Below are 19,040 nucleotides of genomic sequence, written 5' to 3'. Positions count from 1 at the left end.
TTGACCACAAAACTGCAAAGGTAAAACGTACTTTATGATTTAGCGAAGTTTTTTTCTGCTACTCTTTGGCTGCTAACTCTCCGAGTTTTCGTCGCACAGTGAGGAGGCACACATCTTTGTGATCATCAGACTCTCTGCTTTCATATGATACTGGGATTTTGAGGTTTGTCTGAAGTGGTGAAATCAGCAGATGCAGTACCTTTGACGTGCGCTATTTCCGTGTTTTCGTTACATGCGCATATAATATCTTGGGATATGAATTATGTTTGGGTGGCAAAGTTTGGTAGAGGCTTTTAACAGTGGTGTAGTCTAGTTTTTTGTAGTGAGTATACTGTCTATACTGTCTGTACTCACCCGTTTCAGAATAACGCGTCTTAGAACAACAACCATCTTGGAGCAACACCTCATAAGCACCATCATGACCTTGTGTCTGATGCTGCTTCCTAACATGTTGATAACATAACCAGTCTTTCAGAATGCTCTCAAGATGTATACTATGTATTATTATTATCATTGCATAGTTAATGTGATTCAGATTCAGATGTTTTTTTAGTACATGAATAAAACCAGGGATGCCAGCTCTTAAATTCCCTAGCCTGACTTTCACTCCAGAAGGCCAGCCAGGAACTCTCACCTATCTCATCAAGGAGATATGAACATTATGTTCTGTTTATGACCCCACCCCACACACACACACACACACACACACAGTCTTTAATTTATCACTCTTTTTTTAGATATTGTATAACCGTTCATAGTTCTGCGATTTCCCTGATGTTCATGAACATGACAAACACTTAGGAGCTGAGAAGCCTGTCAGTCATTGTGATTCCCATGACAATGGGTTGTTTGGAGGTGGGAGGTGGGCGGGAACTGGGGATGTTCTGAGTGTGTAAGGCGGTGAGTGAAAGAGCCGAGCTAAAAGTTGGTCAGCTGAGTTTGCTTGTTTTGGTGTTGGCTATAGCACACAGAAGCCTGGTTGTTCACGTATAAAGCATTGAGAAACCAGCTGATGGTAGTGGCTTATGTAGTGGCTTATGTAGTGGGATGCTACAACATGTTTAAATATACCAACAATCCCCTTCTATGCTAATTTCACTTAGCGGTTGGCGTTGTGTTAGCGTAGGGCTCCTTCTCTGGGGTATCTAGAGAAGCTTCAGCTTCATCCTCATCTGGCTGTTTTGTTTTTTCTCCAACCTCTTCTCCTGAAGCTGCACCCAAAGTGGCCGTGGGTTCAGTGGCGTGCTCCGGAAAACACTGGAAAAAGTGTTGTCTGGTGTTGTTTTTCATTTCATCTCTTTGTAATTCACTCGGTGATTTTCTCCTTTATGCAATAGTGCGGAGAATGCCTCCTAAAGAATTGTGTTGCTGTTGTGTTGCTGCCATCACGGGCGACGGAAGTGCTAGAGGTCCAAAAGTCATGTGAACAAAGACAGTTGATGAATTAATCAGCCTGTGAAAGTTTTTACAAAATGATGTTACGTATGGTCGCGCATCAAGTGGATATATGGAAAAAAATTCTAGCGAGTATAGGGCGTATACAGGGCAGACTAAACCACTGGGTATATGCAAATCACTGACCTTTTCCAGTCGGTATACGGTTTATACCTGCGTATCGCGACTACACTACTGGCTTTTAACTGAGTTTCTCCCCGTCATTCTGGTACGCTGCAACTTAGGACTGGTACTTCTTAGCGTGAGCGTAGTCCAGTCAGTGTACGATGTTCTCCCAAGCCCTGCCAACCTGTTCACCTGGGGCCTGGTGGATTCACCAGCGTGCCAACTATGCCAGAAAAGGAGATCTCTAGAGCACATCCTCAGCTGCTGCTCAAAGGCCTTGGGGGATGGAAGGTACCGCTGGCGCCATGACCAAGTGCTGCAGACAGCAGCAGACACCATCTGCACTGGCATCAATAACAGCAAGCGGCTTCACCCCACCAAGCATATCATCGTCTTCATTCGAGCAGGCGAGAAGCCCCAGCCCCCAAAGAAGATCCAGGGAGGCCTGCTCACATCAGCAAGGGACTGGCAACTACTGGTCAACCTGGGGAAGCAGTTGAGATTCCCGGACATCATTGCAACAACAACATTGCGGCCAGACTTGGTCTTGTTGTCCAGGGTATGCAAGCAGGTGGTGCTGATGGAGCTATCTGTACCCTGGGAAGATCGGATGGAGGAAGCTCAGGAACGGAAGAAGGTATGCTGACCTGGTGGCGGAGTGTCGGAGGAATGGGTGGAAGGCCCGCTGCGAGCCCATTGAAGTGGGTTGCAGGGGCTTTGCAGGGCAGTCTCTAGATCGGGTCCTGGGTCTGTTAGGGATCTGCGGACTGCGCAGATGAAGAGCCATGAAGAACATCATGGAAGCTGCGGAAAGGGCTTCCCGCTGGCTCTGGTTGAGGAAGGGGGGCACGTGGCGTAGTGCGCTACCTGGACACAAGTTGGGGCCTGAGGGTGTCTGATGTAAGACCCGAAACACCCCGTGACCCCAGTTACATCATCTGAAGATGTGTCCAGGTTGCACCACTAGGTATAGTACTAGTGGACTATTTAATATCTCTCGTTGTGACGCATTGCCAAGGTAACCGGCTCTGGCCACAGAACCTGCAGCTCGGTCGGCCGCAGCTGTTATATTAGGCCTAATCAGTGGAGGGAAGTGAGATGATTGCTTAATGTTATGTTATGTGATACAAAGTATTATTTCAGAGGGCAAGTGCACCTCTTACCGCTTGTGTGTGTCCTGTACTGTCTTCCCGCTGTGATAAATAAACTGTGAAACAATGTATGTTAACGTATGTTCTGAGTTTCTGTTGCCACTGTTACCAACTAACGTTTGAGCCAGCGCAATAATTTAGAACAATCAGGCTATTTGACCAGAACTTTTTTATAGGTGTCCACAACACTTTTTAACGGACACCCTGCAGCCAATCAGAATTGAGTATTTACCCAGACCACGGTATAAAGACTCAGTAGTCTAGTATTAAAACAAATAGCTGCTTAACTTAAAATAGGCATCAAAATATCAAATGCAAACAAATGAGCAAATAAAAGTGACTGTTATCAAGGCCAGTATTGTGCGTTTTGGAACTGCACTCCTAACTCATATTCTCAATGCAGTGTATTGTAAACTGCAGTGCAGTGTATTGAGGTGTCGTATCAAGTTTGTGGCGTTAAAAGCAGCTTTGTCCTTCCCACCTCTTGAGATCCCGAGCTTCGAAACAAACTTCTCCATGCTGCCGTTCAGTGGCGTCTGTCACAGACACAGACCCGGCCTGTAAACGTTGGTAGTTAATAAATACTATTTTATTCTAATTTATTTTTAATCACTAGCCCATATATTGTAAATGTGATTAAAAATAACAATAAATATACATATGTATATATATTATTTATCCGATACCTGATCAGGACATAATGTCTGATCCAATTGAGTCTGCAGTCATGCGAATGGCCCCGATTTCCGATCACGTGATCAGATTGGCACAACCCTTGTATGTTCAAAGGAAACTTAAGAAATGAAAGAGTCCTAGTTTACAGTGATGTGCACTTGGTAACTTTATCTTGTATCACCCTGTTTTTATCCCTTAGAAAGGGTTGTTGAAGGGGCTATTTTGTAACAAAGTATTTATTTTTTTTGTCATCTGTTTATTGACAGTGTTAAATTGTGTGAGATTTTGCTTCAAATGTGAATACTCAAAGTTAGAATGTTAGTGTGAAATAAGACACTACACATTGTTGTTTTCAATTAAAAAACATTTGCACAAAGGAAGCCTATCCACTTTTCCATGTTGATAAGATAAGAGTATTAAAATGATAATTAATGGGACATTTAGAATAGATCAAAATGTGCGATTAATTTGCGATTAATCACGAGTTAACTATGACATTCATGAGATTAATTGTGATTAAATATTTTAATCGATTGACCGAACTAGTAAAGACGGAAACCTCACCACTCTCCTCATGTGCCTCCTTGACTACTCGGTCAGCCTAACAGTCTACCTGTCTCACTCAAAGATGAACTGATGAGATTTTAGTGGTAGTGGCCGAAAGACACACACAAAATACAACTCAATAATTAATTATGACAAAATTTCACACAAATGCCTCATCATCAAAAAATGAAGAATGATGACATTTCATTTTCAAAAGGTCAAAGGACAACTTCACCGTGACATTATAATCTCCTGTAAAATCACCTTTCTAGCCGTTATTCAATGCCAAGTGACCTTTGACCGCCAAAATCTAATCAGTTCATCCTTGAGTCCAACTCCAAATCCAACTTTTGTGACAAATTTGAATTCCACAAGGTGTTTCTGAGATACTGAGCTCATGAGAATGGGACGATGGATGTACAACCCAAAAACATTATTCCTCCGGTCATGGCTGTTGCCAGTGTGGAGGCATAAAGAGAAAACAAAACAGAATCAGAGAATAGGAACAATCTTGGTTGAGCCATACACCTACTGAGAACATCACTCCAGGCAACATAGCAGCCCTAGCAACCCATACCCCCATAAGGACCCACAACAAAATACCCCAGAGCATGTGGGCATGAGCCTAATCCAATTCCACAAAGCAACACAGACTGGACCGGGAAATTTCCCAGGAACACACCAGCAACTTCACAAGAGTAAAGACCTAGTCACAGTTGCACAATCAGAACAGACACTGCATTGCGACCTCCATAAAACACTGAAGAGGTAAAGTCTATTTCTCACCTGGTAACCAAGGCAGAGATGATATCAGTGATGTCAGCGTTGAGTTTGCTGAGTAGCTCTTCCATGGGGCCTGGCAGAGGAAGCTGCTGGGTTAAATGTTCACAGCGCCTGATCTGCTGTCGGTTCTGCCAGATCAAGTCAGCCAGTTTCTCACACCTGGTGGGCATGGTGAGGAGGTGGAGAAGGGAAGTAGAAGGGAAGAAAATGAAGCCGAGATCCTTTATGCGAGTATATTTGCACATATTTATCTATGCATATCTTATTATATAAGATATATCTAGATTTGAGGGAAATATGTTTTATTACAGTCAACACTTTAACTGAAAGAAAAAAAAAATTCCTTCAAACTTTCTTTGTTACAAAAAATAATGTATTTGTTGAGGTCATTAAAATGAGAGAAAAGAAAATCTCCACCCTATAATATAATCACAATAATGATACATTTTATTTAAAAGCGCCTTTCTGGACACTCAAGGACACTTTACAAGATAAAACAAGAACAGTGAAACAACAACAAGAGCTATACACAGATAAGAGCCAAAAATTGGACAGTGCAATCAGAGTATGCTTTCTTGAACAGGTGGGTTTTGAGTCTGGATTTGAAGTGGGGAAGAGAGTCGATGTTACGGATGTCCGGTGGCAAAGAGTTCCAGAGTTGGGGAGCAGAGCAGCTGAAAGCTCCCCATGGTGCTGAGGCGGGCAGGGAGCACAGTAAGGTGAATGGAGAAGGAGGAACCTGAGGGAGCGGGAAGGGGTGGCGACATGGAGGAGATCTGACAGATAGGGAGGGGCGAGGTTGTGGATGGCTTTAAATGCACACAGGAGGATTTTGAATTCAATTCTGAATTTGACCGGGAGCCAATGGAGTTGCAGAAGGACAGGGGTGATGTGGCGAAAAGAGGGGGTTTTGGTGATGGTGCAAGCGGCTGAGTTCTGTACGAGTTGGAGCTTATGGAGGGATTTGTGAGGAAGACCAAAGAGGAGAGAATTACAGTAATCAATACGGGAGGTGACAAGGCTGTGAACGAGGATAGAATTAGTATGGGGGGTGAGGGAGGGACGGAGACGATTGATGCTGCGTAGATGGAAATATGCAGACCAGGAAATGTTATTAATGTGGGATTGAAATGAAAGTGAGCTATCGAGGATGACACCCAGACTCTTTACCTGAGGGGAGGGGGAGACTGAAGAGCTGTCAACTGTAAGGGAGAAGCTGGCAGACTTAGAGAGTGTGGACTTAGTGCCAATGAGGAGGACTTCAGTTTTGTCACTGTTTAATTTTAGAAAGTTTGAGATGAACCAGGATTTTATTTCAGATAGGCAGTTGATGAGGGCAGAGGGTGGGAGTGAGCAGTTGGGTTTGGTGGAGAGGTAGAGCTGGGTGACATCCGTGTAGCAGTGGAAGAGGACATTAAATTTACGGAAAATGCTACCAAGGGGAATGAGGCAAGTAATGAAGAGGAGGGGCCCCAGGACAGAGCCCTGGGGCACACCAGAAGTGAGGGGAGGTTTGGGATTTGAAGGTTTTGAGTTGGATGAACTGAATGCGGCCTGAGAGATAGGAACAAAACCAGTCAAGGGGGGTGTGAGTGAAAATGATGGAGAAGAGTCTATTGAGGAGGATTGTGTGGGAAATAGTGTCAAAGGCCACACTCAGATCAAGGAGGATGAGGATAGTGAGTAGACCAGAATGAGCTGCCATGAGGAGGTCATTGGTTATTTTAATGAGAGCATTTTTGGTGCTATGGCGAGGGGGGAAACCAGACTGGAATTGTTCATAGCAGCTATTTTGGGTAAGATGGAGATGGAGTTGATTGGCAACTATTTTCACTAGTATTTTGGAGATAAAGGGAAGGTTAGAAATGGGGTGAAGGTTATTGAAATTGTTGAGGTCTAAACCAGGTTTTTTCAGTATTGGGGTGACAGCTGTTCAAGTTGTTGACCTTTGGCTTTCATGGACTGGAGTTCAGGGGTATACCAGGGAGCAGTATGGGAGAAGGAAACAGACCGAGTTTTCACAGGAGCAAGAGAGTTGAGAATGTTGGTGAGACCGTTGTTATATTGAGCATCAGGGTTGGAGGAGGAGTCAGGGTGTTGGCAACACTTGAGGCAATAGTATCCATATTGATGTCCTTAATGTTCCGAAATGAAATAAGACGTGATGGCTTGGTGGTAGAGAGGCAGAGTGTGACAAAGAATGAGAGGAGGAAATGGTCAGTTATGTGGAGTTCATTGGGGGTGTTGGAGGGGGTGAGACCAGAGCAGAAGATTAAATCCAGAGTATGCCTTTTAGTGTGAGTGGAAAAATCAGTATATTGGTGGAATCCAAAACTTTCAAGGCAGGAAGAGAAGTCTCTGGTTAGAGGAAGAGTACTATTGTCCATACGTATACTGAAGTCTCCCAGCAGTATTACATTAGGTGAGAGAGTGGATACAGTAGATGGGTGAGGAGAGCAGCAAGATCATTTAAAAAGTCATTGTGTGGTTTAGGTGGACGATAAACTGTAGCAATCATGGTGGGAGTGGGTCCGGATAGTTTACACACAAAACATTCCATTGAGGAGAAGGCAGGCACGGACACCGGCAGGACTTTCCAATTCTGGCGTAAATTATCGCGAGACCTCCGCCACAATGAGCCGCAGGGTTGAGAGATGTAAACAAACCCCCACGGAATGGAGTCGTTGAGTTGTGAAAAGTCATTGGGTTGTTGCCATGTTTCCGTCAAACAGAGAAAGTCAAACTTACGGTCAGTGAGGAGATCCCGAATGAGTTGACCCTTGCTCGAGAGTGAGCGGATGTTAAGCAGACCAAAGTTGACAGCGGTGTTATCATGTTTGAGAGTGGAGGTAGCCGAGCTGGTAATGCTGGCTAGCGCGCAGTGGTCAGCAACCCGGCCGGTGTTCCTGGGAGGGCGGCGAGTGGTGGACCAGAGGGATTGGATAGCTTTGGAGCTGTCGATGTTGAAATTCCGGCGAGACCCGCAATGAATGTATCTCCAGCGAGGCAGGGGGGCGATGTCCCAGTGAAGGTGCTGTGCAGCCGGCAGAGGCTCAGACAGGTGGACACGGAGTCGGAGGAGTTCAGCAGCTGAATACTGGAGCAGGCCTGCCACGGGTTGATGAACTGGCGACAGGAGAGTCCAGACTAGTGCAGACCAGATGTAGAATTTGCTGGCCCACATAGTGAACTCCATTGGCCAAGTGGGGACGCGAAGCCAGATGGCGTGTCGAACAGGTAGGCTAATATTAGCCTCCTCACAGAATGACAGAATGGCAACAGAATCACTGATAATTTGGAAGGCAGTGAATGATTTAATCATTCATAAAACACTTTAGAAACACTTTAAAAGCTAAGAGTTACTGGTGAATAGCGGCCGCAAACCGCACCAGCGTCCACTCAACTGGAAGTTTTGTGACGGTGCATATAATGCTAGTTGAAATAATTAAATATATAAAAAATAATTAATAAGCATGTCTAGTACATACCAGGACTGGAGGACATCCAGGCTCCCCTCATGAGGACCCCCGTTACCAGCCAGCTGCTGCCTCCTCTTCCACTGGATGAGCTCTTCATCCAGGATCAGAGTCTGCTGCTTCCTCAGCAGTGCCAGGGTCTTCTGGTGTTGTTCTGACAGGTCCTGCAAACACATCACCAGTCACATGCTGAGAAACATTTGCATAAGTACCTGTCGGTATGTTAACATACAAAAAAAAAATTAGGTTAGCAGGAAACATCATGTTTTTGTGCACTACAGTAACCTTGCTGAAAAATCCACTTTTATGTGGTGCTGTGTTTACTGTTCATATTTACTACACCTGCCATAAATTGCCATCAGAGCAAACTTATTTTGGGCAGCTGTGGCTCAGGAGATAGTGTGGTTTGTCCACAAATCAGAAGGTTGGGGGCTCAATCCCCTGCTCCTCGAGTCTGCATCTTGAAGCATCCTTGGGCAAGATGCTGAAACCTGAATTGCTCTAAATGTATGAGTGAATGAGGCATTGTAAAGCATTTTGAGTGGTCAGTAGACTAGAAAAGCACTATAAAAATGGAGTCCATTTACAATTTTAAACTTTATGACTAGATTTGAGTAAAATGTCATAACAGACCTATGTGTTACTGGCCTCCTCAATCTTATTACACTGAACTGGAGCTTTTGTGAGCTACTAAAAATCAATGTTGTGTGACTGTGGTGCGAAAAAGAGTTACTGTAAAGGTACTCTGTAGTATCTATGTAGTATATATTTGAATCTGCTGCAATAATGTTTATTGCTATTGTGAGGGAATTTTCTATCACAGGCTTTCTGTACGGTTAGGCGCCCAAAAGTCTCAGGGTTGGACAACACAGAGGCCTCAGACAGAGACACATTAACATAATATTTGGAGGCCATTCTAGCAGACAGTAGATAGGAAGTCTCTCCTTGTGAGGTAGCCAAGGTCTTACAGATAAACTGTATAGACTGATACTGGACCAATTCAAGGAGGAATGCTTCAGGTGACATTTTAAGAGAATTAGGTCAAAAGTGTCCTCAGTTAGAGGGATGGATGTCAGGGCATACGTAAGTATGGTATGAGCTATTGTTTGGGTTTTGACTATCCAATAGAGTACCAGAAATGTAGAAGAAGGGTACAGAATATCCATAGTAGGGAAATAGTTCAAGAAGTAGAAGGGAAAACATTTGACATTGGGGCTATTAATACACCCCATTAGAAGGGACATCTTCAGAGTTTGGTGCGGCACTACCTTGGTTCACTTGTGGACATTGTGTTGCGCATCAACTTCTCCTTGATGCATCAAGCCTGCAATAAATACCTCTGCATAACACATCTGAAGTCTCCTGGTGAACTCCCTCCTTCAGCTCACAAGAATTTCCACCACAGCTATCGCTTGAGTATTTTCATTGTCTAAACTACAGTATGTCTCACTGTTTTTAACAGTGAGACTTCAGGCTGACACTGCCTCCTCTCGGATTCTAATAGGGAGGGGGAATAAATTTTTCCCTATCCAATCCCAAGACATAAACGTATCCACATTGCCTGGTCCAGATGTCTGAACCCACTCACTCCACCAAGTTGACAGTTCTGTTAGATAGTTCCATAGATTCAAAGATCTGGACGCAGGCAATCATTGTTTCTCTCTCTCCCTGTAGCTGATGTAGCTGATCGTACATTTCAGCAGAAATGTCTTCTGCTGCAGTGATCAGTTAGCAGTGATAACTATTTATGATAAAAACAATAATAATATATATGTATATATATAATGACCAAAGAGATCAGAACAAATCAAATTACTGCAGAAAGTGAATAACAGTAACTCAACTACATAAGTGTCCTAATTTAGATAATGTAGGCAAAAATAAAATGTATATACAGTAAGTTCTTTTTCCAGTTGAGTGATTTGTTATTCACTGTAGAAAGAATCTCCTAAACCAACCACAGCATGACGTGTGAGTATACTTGTATCTCCAGACTAGAATTATGTGAAATTATGTTCAGGGGGACATGTGATTATGAAATAATATTACCAGGAATTACATACAAGTCATAAGTGTAAAGAATTTAATTGAATTGAATTAAAATAAAATGCATTAAAAATAAGAAATAAAGGAAATTTAATGAAACGGATAGGAATGAATGAATAGAAGTGCCATTGTTACCACTTATGATGCAAGATACAGTACTATTCTGACTGGTACAGAGTCAGCTTGATGTTATATACACAGCTTCAACAAACTATTTTTAAAATTTTTATTCCCATTGTACTCAAAAGACCCACACCATCTGCCTGTGGCTGCAGGTGCTGGGAGTTAAACAATAATCCCAATAAGTTAACAATAATATGATTTCCATGACCTCCTTTGATGAGGTATTGTCATCATGTCTCACTGTGACTGGCTCTGCTGTCTCAGGGCTACGAGGCCACTGATGTGAGCCGAGTGCATTTATTAATCACACCGTCAAATTTACATTCCACTTCATCCACACTTAGACTTTGCCCTGCTACACATTCTACATGAGACCGCCCAAGACCGACCACTTCGTGCTTGTCATCATGCTTGAGTGATTAAAACAGGCTATTTTTTTCAGTAAATTTTGGGATACAAATCAATACAATTCACTGTTCCATTCAAATACTCCAGATGTACTGTGGAACACCACACCTGACTGCTCCTGGATCTGATAAGGTGCTGTAATAACCCAGTTATTACAGCACCTTATCAGATCCAGGAGCCTGCAAAAACTTGAGTTATTTACTGCATGGGATGCCTTCATATAACTGACACCTGATTCTGTCCAGTGACGTTACGATATTTCAGAGACATATGAATATCACACTCAGTAACTGATGAGAATGTGAAAGAACCCTATTAAGCAAGTTGAGGGGCCTTCTCAATGCCTTTCCTTTCCTGAAAATAATACAAAGTGCGAAAATCGGTCACCAAATTTATTTTTGGTGGCTGTTAATATACCTGGACACCCTAACAATGTTAAGTCTTTGTGTTATAAACACTGCCTGAATCATTTGTGTGTATATGTGCCAGATTCTGTTACTGCAGAGCTACAACTTGTGTGTGTGTGTGTGTGTGTGTGTGTGTGTGTGTGTGTGTGTGTGTGTGTGTGTGTGTGTGTGTGTGTGTGTGTGTGTGTGTGTATGAAATGCCGGTGCCGTGTCTTCATACAAGCCTGTATTTCTGTAGTGTGCTGGCCTCTCTGGTGAGCCAGGCTTCCACAGTGGACCTCTTGCTCTGTAGGGTGGTTTCCCGCTGGGAGCGCTCAGCTGGAGGCAGTGAAGACAGGCTGCTCAGCTGGGCTAACAAAGCACAAGACAGGCAGGACATTACAAACACCAGCCACGTCACATAGTCTTGGAAACTTTTCAGCAGCCTCTGACTGCAGATTGCTTTCTACCAAACTACATGTCAAAGTCAAACATCTTCAGGTGGCTTTCTTTGGGTTCAAACAAGAGTGGAAATTTGATTTTGTTGCATTTTGTATTTGGTGAATTTAACTCGCAAACACATGAGCCAACAATTAGTTCGAGGGCTCTAGGCATAGACATAGATTGGGTGTGTAATGGTGTGTGTACTTGTCCATTCTTGGGATTAGTACACAGCTTTCTTAATATGTCTTAATGTTTCTGTGTGTGTCTGTCTTTACCCTGGATGCGCAGGTTCTCCTGGTACTGGATGATGAAGTACTCCTGATTGTGTTGCAGCTTTCTCAGCTCATTCTCAGTCTCCTGTGTGGCCAGGCGGAGCTCTTCAAAGGCCTGGTTGATCTGCTGGTGGCGCTGGGACAGACTGTCCATGGCTTGTCCCCCACTCCCACAGGTGGCCTACACAAAACATTAAAAAAAAAAGATGCCTTTTTTCAGTGTTTTTTTTTTTTCTTTTTGTCCCTTCACTTTGGTTCTACCAATACCATGACACTAATACATGTAATTTATTTTTGAGGGAGAACGACTACCAGGATTTTTTTCATCTTTTCCACGTGTATAATTCTCAGCTGTACCACAGATATTGACAATCAATAACCCACTTAATACTTACATTTGTAGCTTCTTGAACCAGCCTCTGCTCTGAGTGAAGGATGTGTTTTATGCAGCGTACCAGCTCCAAAGGACAGCGGTCATAAGTGCTCTATCACGATATCACACACAGATACACACACACACACACACACACACACACACACACACACACACACACACACACACACACACACACACACACACACACACACATTAAACACATTTAGATTGCTTGCTTGCTCACAGAGCTTATTTTTGTGTTGGAAAGACAGAAATCATGCCTGACTCGAAACTGGCGGATCTGTGCACTGGCATGTGAACCTATAGACAAATGTGACTTTGTGTTGTACATGTGTATCTTCTAGCATGCATGCTGAAGCCCCCTGGAACAATTCCAAAATGCTGTATGGTGCAAAAAAGATTGAAAACACCGTTTTTAATGTCAACATTTATGGGCCACACTATGCATTTAATATCATGGACTACATCATAAAGTGCAGAATTTTAATTATGTAAATTAAGTCACATTCAGTCTCAAAAAACAAAAAACAGACATTCAATTATGAAAATTTATATTCAATATATAATGTGGAAAAGTCAAAGTTTCCATTATTCAGTAATTAAATGTTTTTTAACTGGGAAAATCTGTTGAAGTCCAACATATTTCAATCCTTCTGGTCATAATGTTTGGTGAGTTAAATGTGAAACTATTTCGGCTCTACAGGCTGTTTAACCCCTGCTGCTTCTTTGGTATCCACTCTGTCTCACACTTGTCTCCCAGTATTTTCAAATCCAACTCAGTGAATTATTTCTACCAAACCAGACTTGGTGGTGAGTGTTGAAACTGTGACAGACAAACCAAAAAGGTTTTGGTGAGTTTTACTTTGTTTCTGCTGACTTTTAATAAAGTGTGTTTGACAATGACAAAATTACTTTCTTTCAATGAAGTCTGGTGGCTTCAAAAATGATTGTTCTCTATTAGTCGCTTGGACACAAAAATGTGGGAAAATAAGGTCCATAATCAGACAATAACTGACCACAATCCCTCCCATTTGTCCAGGACATTGAAATCTTCTAGGACAGGCACCAATTTTTTTCTAATGGAAACTCTACACACAACATCACTTTAATTGATTGAAAGTGAAATGTAGGTCAAGCTGAAACAACCATGTCGTAATGATGGCAGAGTTCACAACCCAGTTTGACCCTGCTTGGAAAGTAGATGCCACCAGTATAAATATTACCTAACCTGTATAAAAAATAGGCTATTGAATAAGTTATCAATTAAAATGATCAGCGTGTTCTTAGCTGTCACTCTAGAGTCAACCATGGCACAAAGAGAGACACAGAGACAAATAGATCTTTAAAAGTTTTATAGAATAGGACATTATTCTATTTGATCATTTTGTAATGTTTAAGACATGTTCACGTTTAAGTAAATATACCTTTATGGACATAATGTGCAAAAATAGATATTCAAATGGTTTTAATCTATAGTATGTATGTATAGTATTACTTTACATCATTTTTGTCCAGTTTGGACAGCCTTACTCCCATGGCATCAAATCCCTTTCAAGTCCCTCCGCACCTCATCTGGACTAGGATTGGTCAATTGGTGACTGAATTGTGTATCAGTTGAAGGGATGATCAAGTGAGGGCCATAATTCCACCGCAGGACTAGGGCGATTCTCTGGAATGACTGGGGATGTGAGCTGTAACAGTAGAAGGTCAGACAATGTGTTTACACCCAGCCTTGACCTCCAGTTTGTTTTCACCATCCTCATTACTTAGACTTAGACAGCTTTTATCGTAATTAAGTAGACAGCAAGTGTACACTGAAGGCAATTTTGTTTGCAACAAGCTCAGCACAGGGTTGAGAAATCTTTAAAAAAGCCCTGACTTAAATCCCATTGAAAATATAATAAGATAATCCGTACTTTATTGATCACCACACAACATGCCATGCATCGGTGAGCAGCAGCAACACACACAACATGCACATGTCATGCTTATTATTTCTCCGCATTTGCCCATCCTTCGTCCGTCCTTCCTCCGCGACAGACCAGGTGCCTCATGTACAAAGACTTGCGTGGATTTCCTACTGAGACATGGCGTATGCTCAAATCCAGAAAATGTCATACACACAAAAATATCCAGATGTATGAATCTGTGCACACGCACAAATCCAAGCACATTTCCTTTGTACATCCCAATCAACGTGGAATTGAGCACACATGTTGGAGTACCCAACCCCTCCCTGTCCACGCCCCTATTTAAATACACAAATCATAGTTAAATGAGCCCTGCACCTGGGATTCCCCTCTCTGCACGATCAGAGAATCAAAAAAGAATTTCACAGAAAGCAAATGGGAGGCGCTACTCGCTGAAGTGGAGGTGTGCAAAAATGCGCTCTTTGGCACGCTGTCCTCCGCCGGAGGACCTCCGGCATAAGCAACAAATGGAAGAGGAGTGAGTGGGAGAGTGTCTGAGAAACTGTCAATGCTGTGGGATCAGAGAAGCAGACACAAGCAGAAGTGAACAAGAAGTGGTCTGACATCAAGGTGGACGTGAAGGGTCTGGTGGGGGATATGCTGTCTGGCAGCGGTATGGCGTGCCAGTGTGCCACATAGGACGCTGCACGCCATCACAATGCGGCACACCTTCTTGGGACTATACAGCAGCATACCCCCAGTCCTGCACAGGCAGCGCCACCGTCCCTTCAGCAGACCGACTGTCCTCTCAATGACTGACTGAGTGCGGGAATGGAGGTCATTGTACCTCCGCCCTTGGTCAGTCTGAGGGTTGGTGACAGGGGTCATCAGCCAGCTCTTAAGTGGGTAGCCACGGTCGCCTGGGGTCAATTGAAAGCAGACAAAGTAAACTGGATTTACAGTTTCCATTCATTAATTTTATACACTACATAGAAAGATCTTAAGACGTAGTTTAACCAGCAACAAACAGCAAGTCACTAACTTTAACCACTGACTAGTAATGATGCTGTGAAGACGGATAGAATTTGGGGGCGCACATGCTGAATGCGCATCACGGGGAGTAATATTAGGACAATTACACGAATAAATTTATATAAATAAATTTACGTTTACATTTAACAAAACATCTGCCCCTCCCCCAGCTGTACCAGCACTGCAGCAGCCCTCCTTTGATCTGCCGGCACTCTGCCCAAGTACCCCCCCCCCACAGTTTTCAGCTCACCACCTCCAACGCCACCCCCCACTGTTCCTCCCAGCCCCCCATCCACTTCACAAAACACTCAGCCCCCATGCTCCAACTTGTCTCTCACACCTCTCCAGGTGAGAAATCAGCTGAGGAGGTTAAAGACCAGGAAGGCTGCAGGACCGGATGGCCTCAGTCCCAGACTCCTCAGAGCCTGCTCTGATCAGCTGAGCGGGATTATTGGACATCTGTTCAACCTGAGTCTGAGACTGGGAAAGGTGTCGCGACTCTGGAAGATGTCCTGCGTGGTACCTGTGCCAAAGACCCCATATCCCAAGGACCCTAGCTGCTACAGGCCGGTGGCACTAACATCGCACCTCATGAAGGCCCTGGAGCGGCTGGTCCTTGCCCACCTGCGTCCCCTGGTGAGCTCGTCCATGGACCCGCTGCAGTTCGTGTACCAGCCAGGCATCGGAGTGGACGATGTCCTAATCTTCCTCCTCCATCGAGCCCTGTCTCACCTGGAGTTGCCGGGGAGCTCTGTTCAGGTCCTTTTCCTGGATCTCAGCAGTGCTTTCAACATCAGGCCAGCCATCCTGAGAAACAAGCTAGAGCTTTCAGGCATGGACCAACACCTCACATGCTGGATAGTGGACTACCTTTCCAACCGCCCACAGTGTGTGAGGACACGGGACTGTGTGTCAGGGACTGTCCTCTGCAGTGTGGGGGCCCCTCAGGGAACGGTGCTGGCACCATTCCTCTTCACCCTCTACACAGCTGACTTTTCCCACCTGTCACCCACCTGCCACCTGCAGAAGTTCTCTGATGACTCTGCCATTGTCGGCCTCATCACAGATGGGGACGATAGGTCATACAGAGGACTCATCCAGGATTTTGTGGACTGGTGTCAGCGGAACCACCTGCTGATTAATGCAGATAAAACCAAGGAACTGCTTGTGGACTTCCGCCGCCGCCGCCCGCACTTTCCCCCATCACCAGTGAACATCCAGGGAAGGGACACTGAGATGGTCACATCTTATAAGTACCTGGGTGTTCATCTGAACAACAAACTAGACTGGACTCGTAACACCACTGCACTTTATAAAAAAGGACAGAGCAGACTCTATCTGCTCAGGAGGCTGAGGTCTTTTGGGGTGTGTGGGGCACTCCTGAAGACCTTCTATGACTCTGTTGTGGCCTCTGCCTTATTCTACGGAGTAGTCTGCTGGGGGAGCAGCATCACAGCAGTTGACAGGAAGAGGCTGGACAAACTCATCAGAAAGGCCAGCTCTGTACCGGGATGCCCTCTGGAACAGGTGGAGGAGGTGGGGGAGAGGAGGATGAGAGCCAAGCTGTCCTCCATGACAGTCAATGACTCCCACCCCCTCCAACACACACTCACTGCACTGAGGAGCTCCATCAGTGATAGGATGCTACATCCAAAGTGTGTGAAGGAGTGGTATCGCAGGTCATTCCTTCCTGCAGCCGTCAGACTGTACAGCAGAAACTGCTCCAAGTAATCAGTACAATAATATGTATAACAATCTGTGCAATAACCTGTGCAATAATCAGTGCATAACAATCTGTAAATACTATTTACAATTTCTTAGGATGACGTTATTCTTTTATCCCACTCTTTTGTATATATACTTGTTTTGAATTTGCATTGCACTTCAATACTATATACACTTTATTGATGCTGCTGTAAATTGGAATTTCCCCCTCATGGGACTAATAAAGGAATATTGAATTGAATTGAATTGAATTAACGTTATGTTGCATGATACAAAGTATCATTTCAGAGGGCAAGTGCACCTCTGACCGCTTGTGTGTGTCTTCAAAATTATCAAATTCACCAAATAGGTTAAAATATAAAATCACTTACGTTGTCTACTGTCTTGCTGTTGTGATAAATAAAATGTGAAATCCATCCATCCATCCATCCATCCATCCATCCATCCATCCATCCATCCATCCATCCATCCATTTTCTATACCGCCTATCCCTTTTGGGGTTGCAGGGGGCTGGAGCCTAAGGCGGGGTACACCCTGGACCAGTCGCCAGTCAATCGAAGGGCAAAAAATGTGAAATAAGTGCCAGTAAATCCTCTCTGTTTCTGGACACACGCTTTCTTCGCATTGCACCATTTGCAATATCTTTGAATAGTGCTAAAGCAGCCATTGTTTTTAACAGTATTTTTTGCACCACTTTGCGCATACTTTTATATCCACTCATGTAATTGCAGACACGTGGGTGTGTTAATTGTTCATCAGTGTTAACTGTTCATGTGTCTCTGATGTGCACATCCCAGCATCACCTCTAATGTCACCAAAGGATCAACAGCTGTAGAAACGTGCGTACGCCAGCCATGAAGTTGGCGTGAGGCACCGCACATTGCCAAAAACTGTTGGTAAGTGGAAAATCAGGGCTTCAATCCTGTGGTGTGAAATCGGCATAAAACAATACCTTTTTGCTCATCCAATTTGGGAAATTGGGAAAGAAAATGGTAGACAGAAACGTTTAGTTCTGGTTCCATGTCCCAAGATTATGTGCAAAACATAGCTAGCCAATTGTCGACTCCTATTGATTAATAGAAGCTTGCTATCATTAGCTTTAAAGTTTAAATCTTAGTGTTAGTGCCTACTTGGCTAAAGTAATGTTAGCTAGCTGAGTAGAAATGACTGGCTTAATGTTATTGTTCATATTTTAAGCATTATATAATACAGGTGAAATCAAAAACACATATGATTGGCTACATAACCAGCTAACGGTGAAATCTAGATAAGTGAAAGTACTTACTGGCATATCTATAAAAAGTGCAAAAGGGGCCTACCTCTATTTGTCGAGGCATGAACAGTGCAAAACAGGTTTCACATCTTTGTGGCCATCTGAACGTGGCGGTGAAGGTCTGCACAGTTGTCATTGTTGCAGTGGGTAATGTTGCAGCTGTTGAAATCTTGACACAGCGAATGTGGGCTTTTGAGTTTTCATGGCCTTTAATCAATTCCATCTTCATATAATCTCCGACCACAAACGAGCATGTCCTATTTTTCAAGTACCGACAGCAACCACTGCAGCTCATTGTATTGGTGCTGATGAATCTGTGAATACCACTTCTCAATAAATTTTGTTTTAACTAAATACTGCTCTTCAATTTTTCTTTTAGGTTGATAACTCCAGACTCTTTGAAGTTTATGCAAAATGATCCTTTGTGGCACCGGGCTCAATTCCCATCAAAGGATAACCGTAGCAACAGTGGACAGCAATGGTCAATCAGGGAACTGTGATACAATTACTGATGGTCATACATTGCATGTTGCCAGTGTGCCAAGACGATGCAAAAAAAAAAAAATGTGGTCAGTCAATTCATGTGTTGCATTTGTTGGTGAGTGGTGGGTGCTTTTATTTTGTTTTTGTTTATTTTATTTTGGACCCTGGTCCTAGGCAGCAGAACATCACACTTTGGGAGGGGCTAAAACTTAAATTGCCGGAAACAATGGCTATCTAGACAAAAACACAACTAGATAAATGATTGGCATCACTGACATAAGATAAAGTCACTTGCACAGATTGTGTGTTCTACACATTGGCACACAACACGGTCAAAGGCAACTGAAACT

General features: G+C 43.6%; 1 protein-coding gene across 1 annotated transcript in view; it reads right to left on the bottom strand.

The window, feature by feature from the left end:
• LOC139350068 (signal transducer and activator of transcription 5B-like) overlaps nucleotides 1–19,040 on the bottom strand; it is a 50,506-nt gene that overhangs the window by 25,283 nt on the left and 6,183 nt on the right. Inside the window, exons 4-8 of the mRNA XM_070991160.1 lie at nucleotides 12,266–12,355; nucleotides 11,874–12,051; nucleotides 11,396–11,526; nucleotides 8,204–8,355; nucleotides 4,719–4,874 (exon numbers count right to left, since the gene is read on the bottom strand). Coding sequence (XP_070847261.1) covers nucleotides 4,719–4,874; nucleotides 8,204–8,355; nucleotides 11,396–11,526; nucleotides 11,874–12,051; nucleotides 12,266–12,355 — 707 coding nt within the window. The remainder of the gene's footprint in view (nucleotides 1–4,718; nucleotides 4,875–8,203; nucleotides 8,356–11,395; nucleotides 11,527–11,873; nucleotides 12,052–12,265; nucleotides 12,356–19,040) is intronic.

The sequence above is a fragment of the Chaetodon trifascialis genome, chromosome 21 (assembly GCF_039877785.1).
Source record: "Chaetodon trifascialis isolate fChaTrf1 chromosome 21, fChaTrf1.hap1, whole genome shotgun sequence".
NCBI lineage: Eukaryota > Metazoa > Chordata > Actinopteri > Chaetodontiformes > Chaetodontidae > Chaetodon > Chaetodon trifascialis.
The sequence above is the reverse complement of the archived record's forward strand: the minus strand, read 5'-3'. Positions and strand labels throughout refer to the sequence as shown.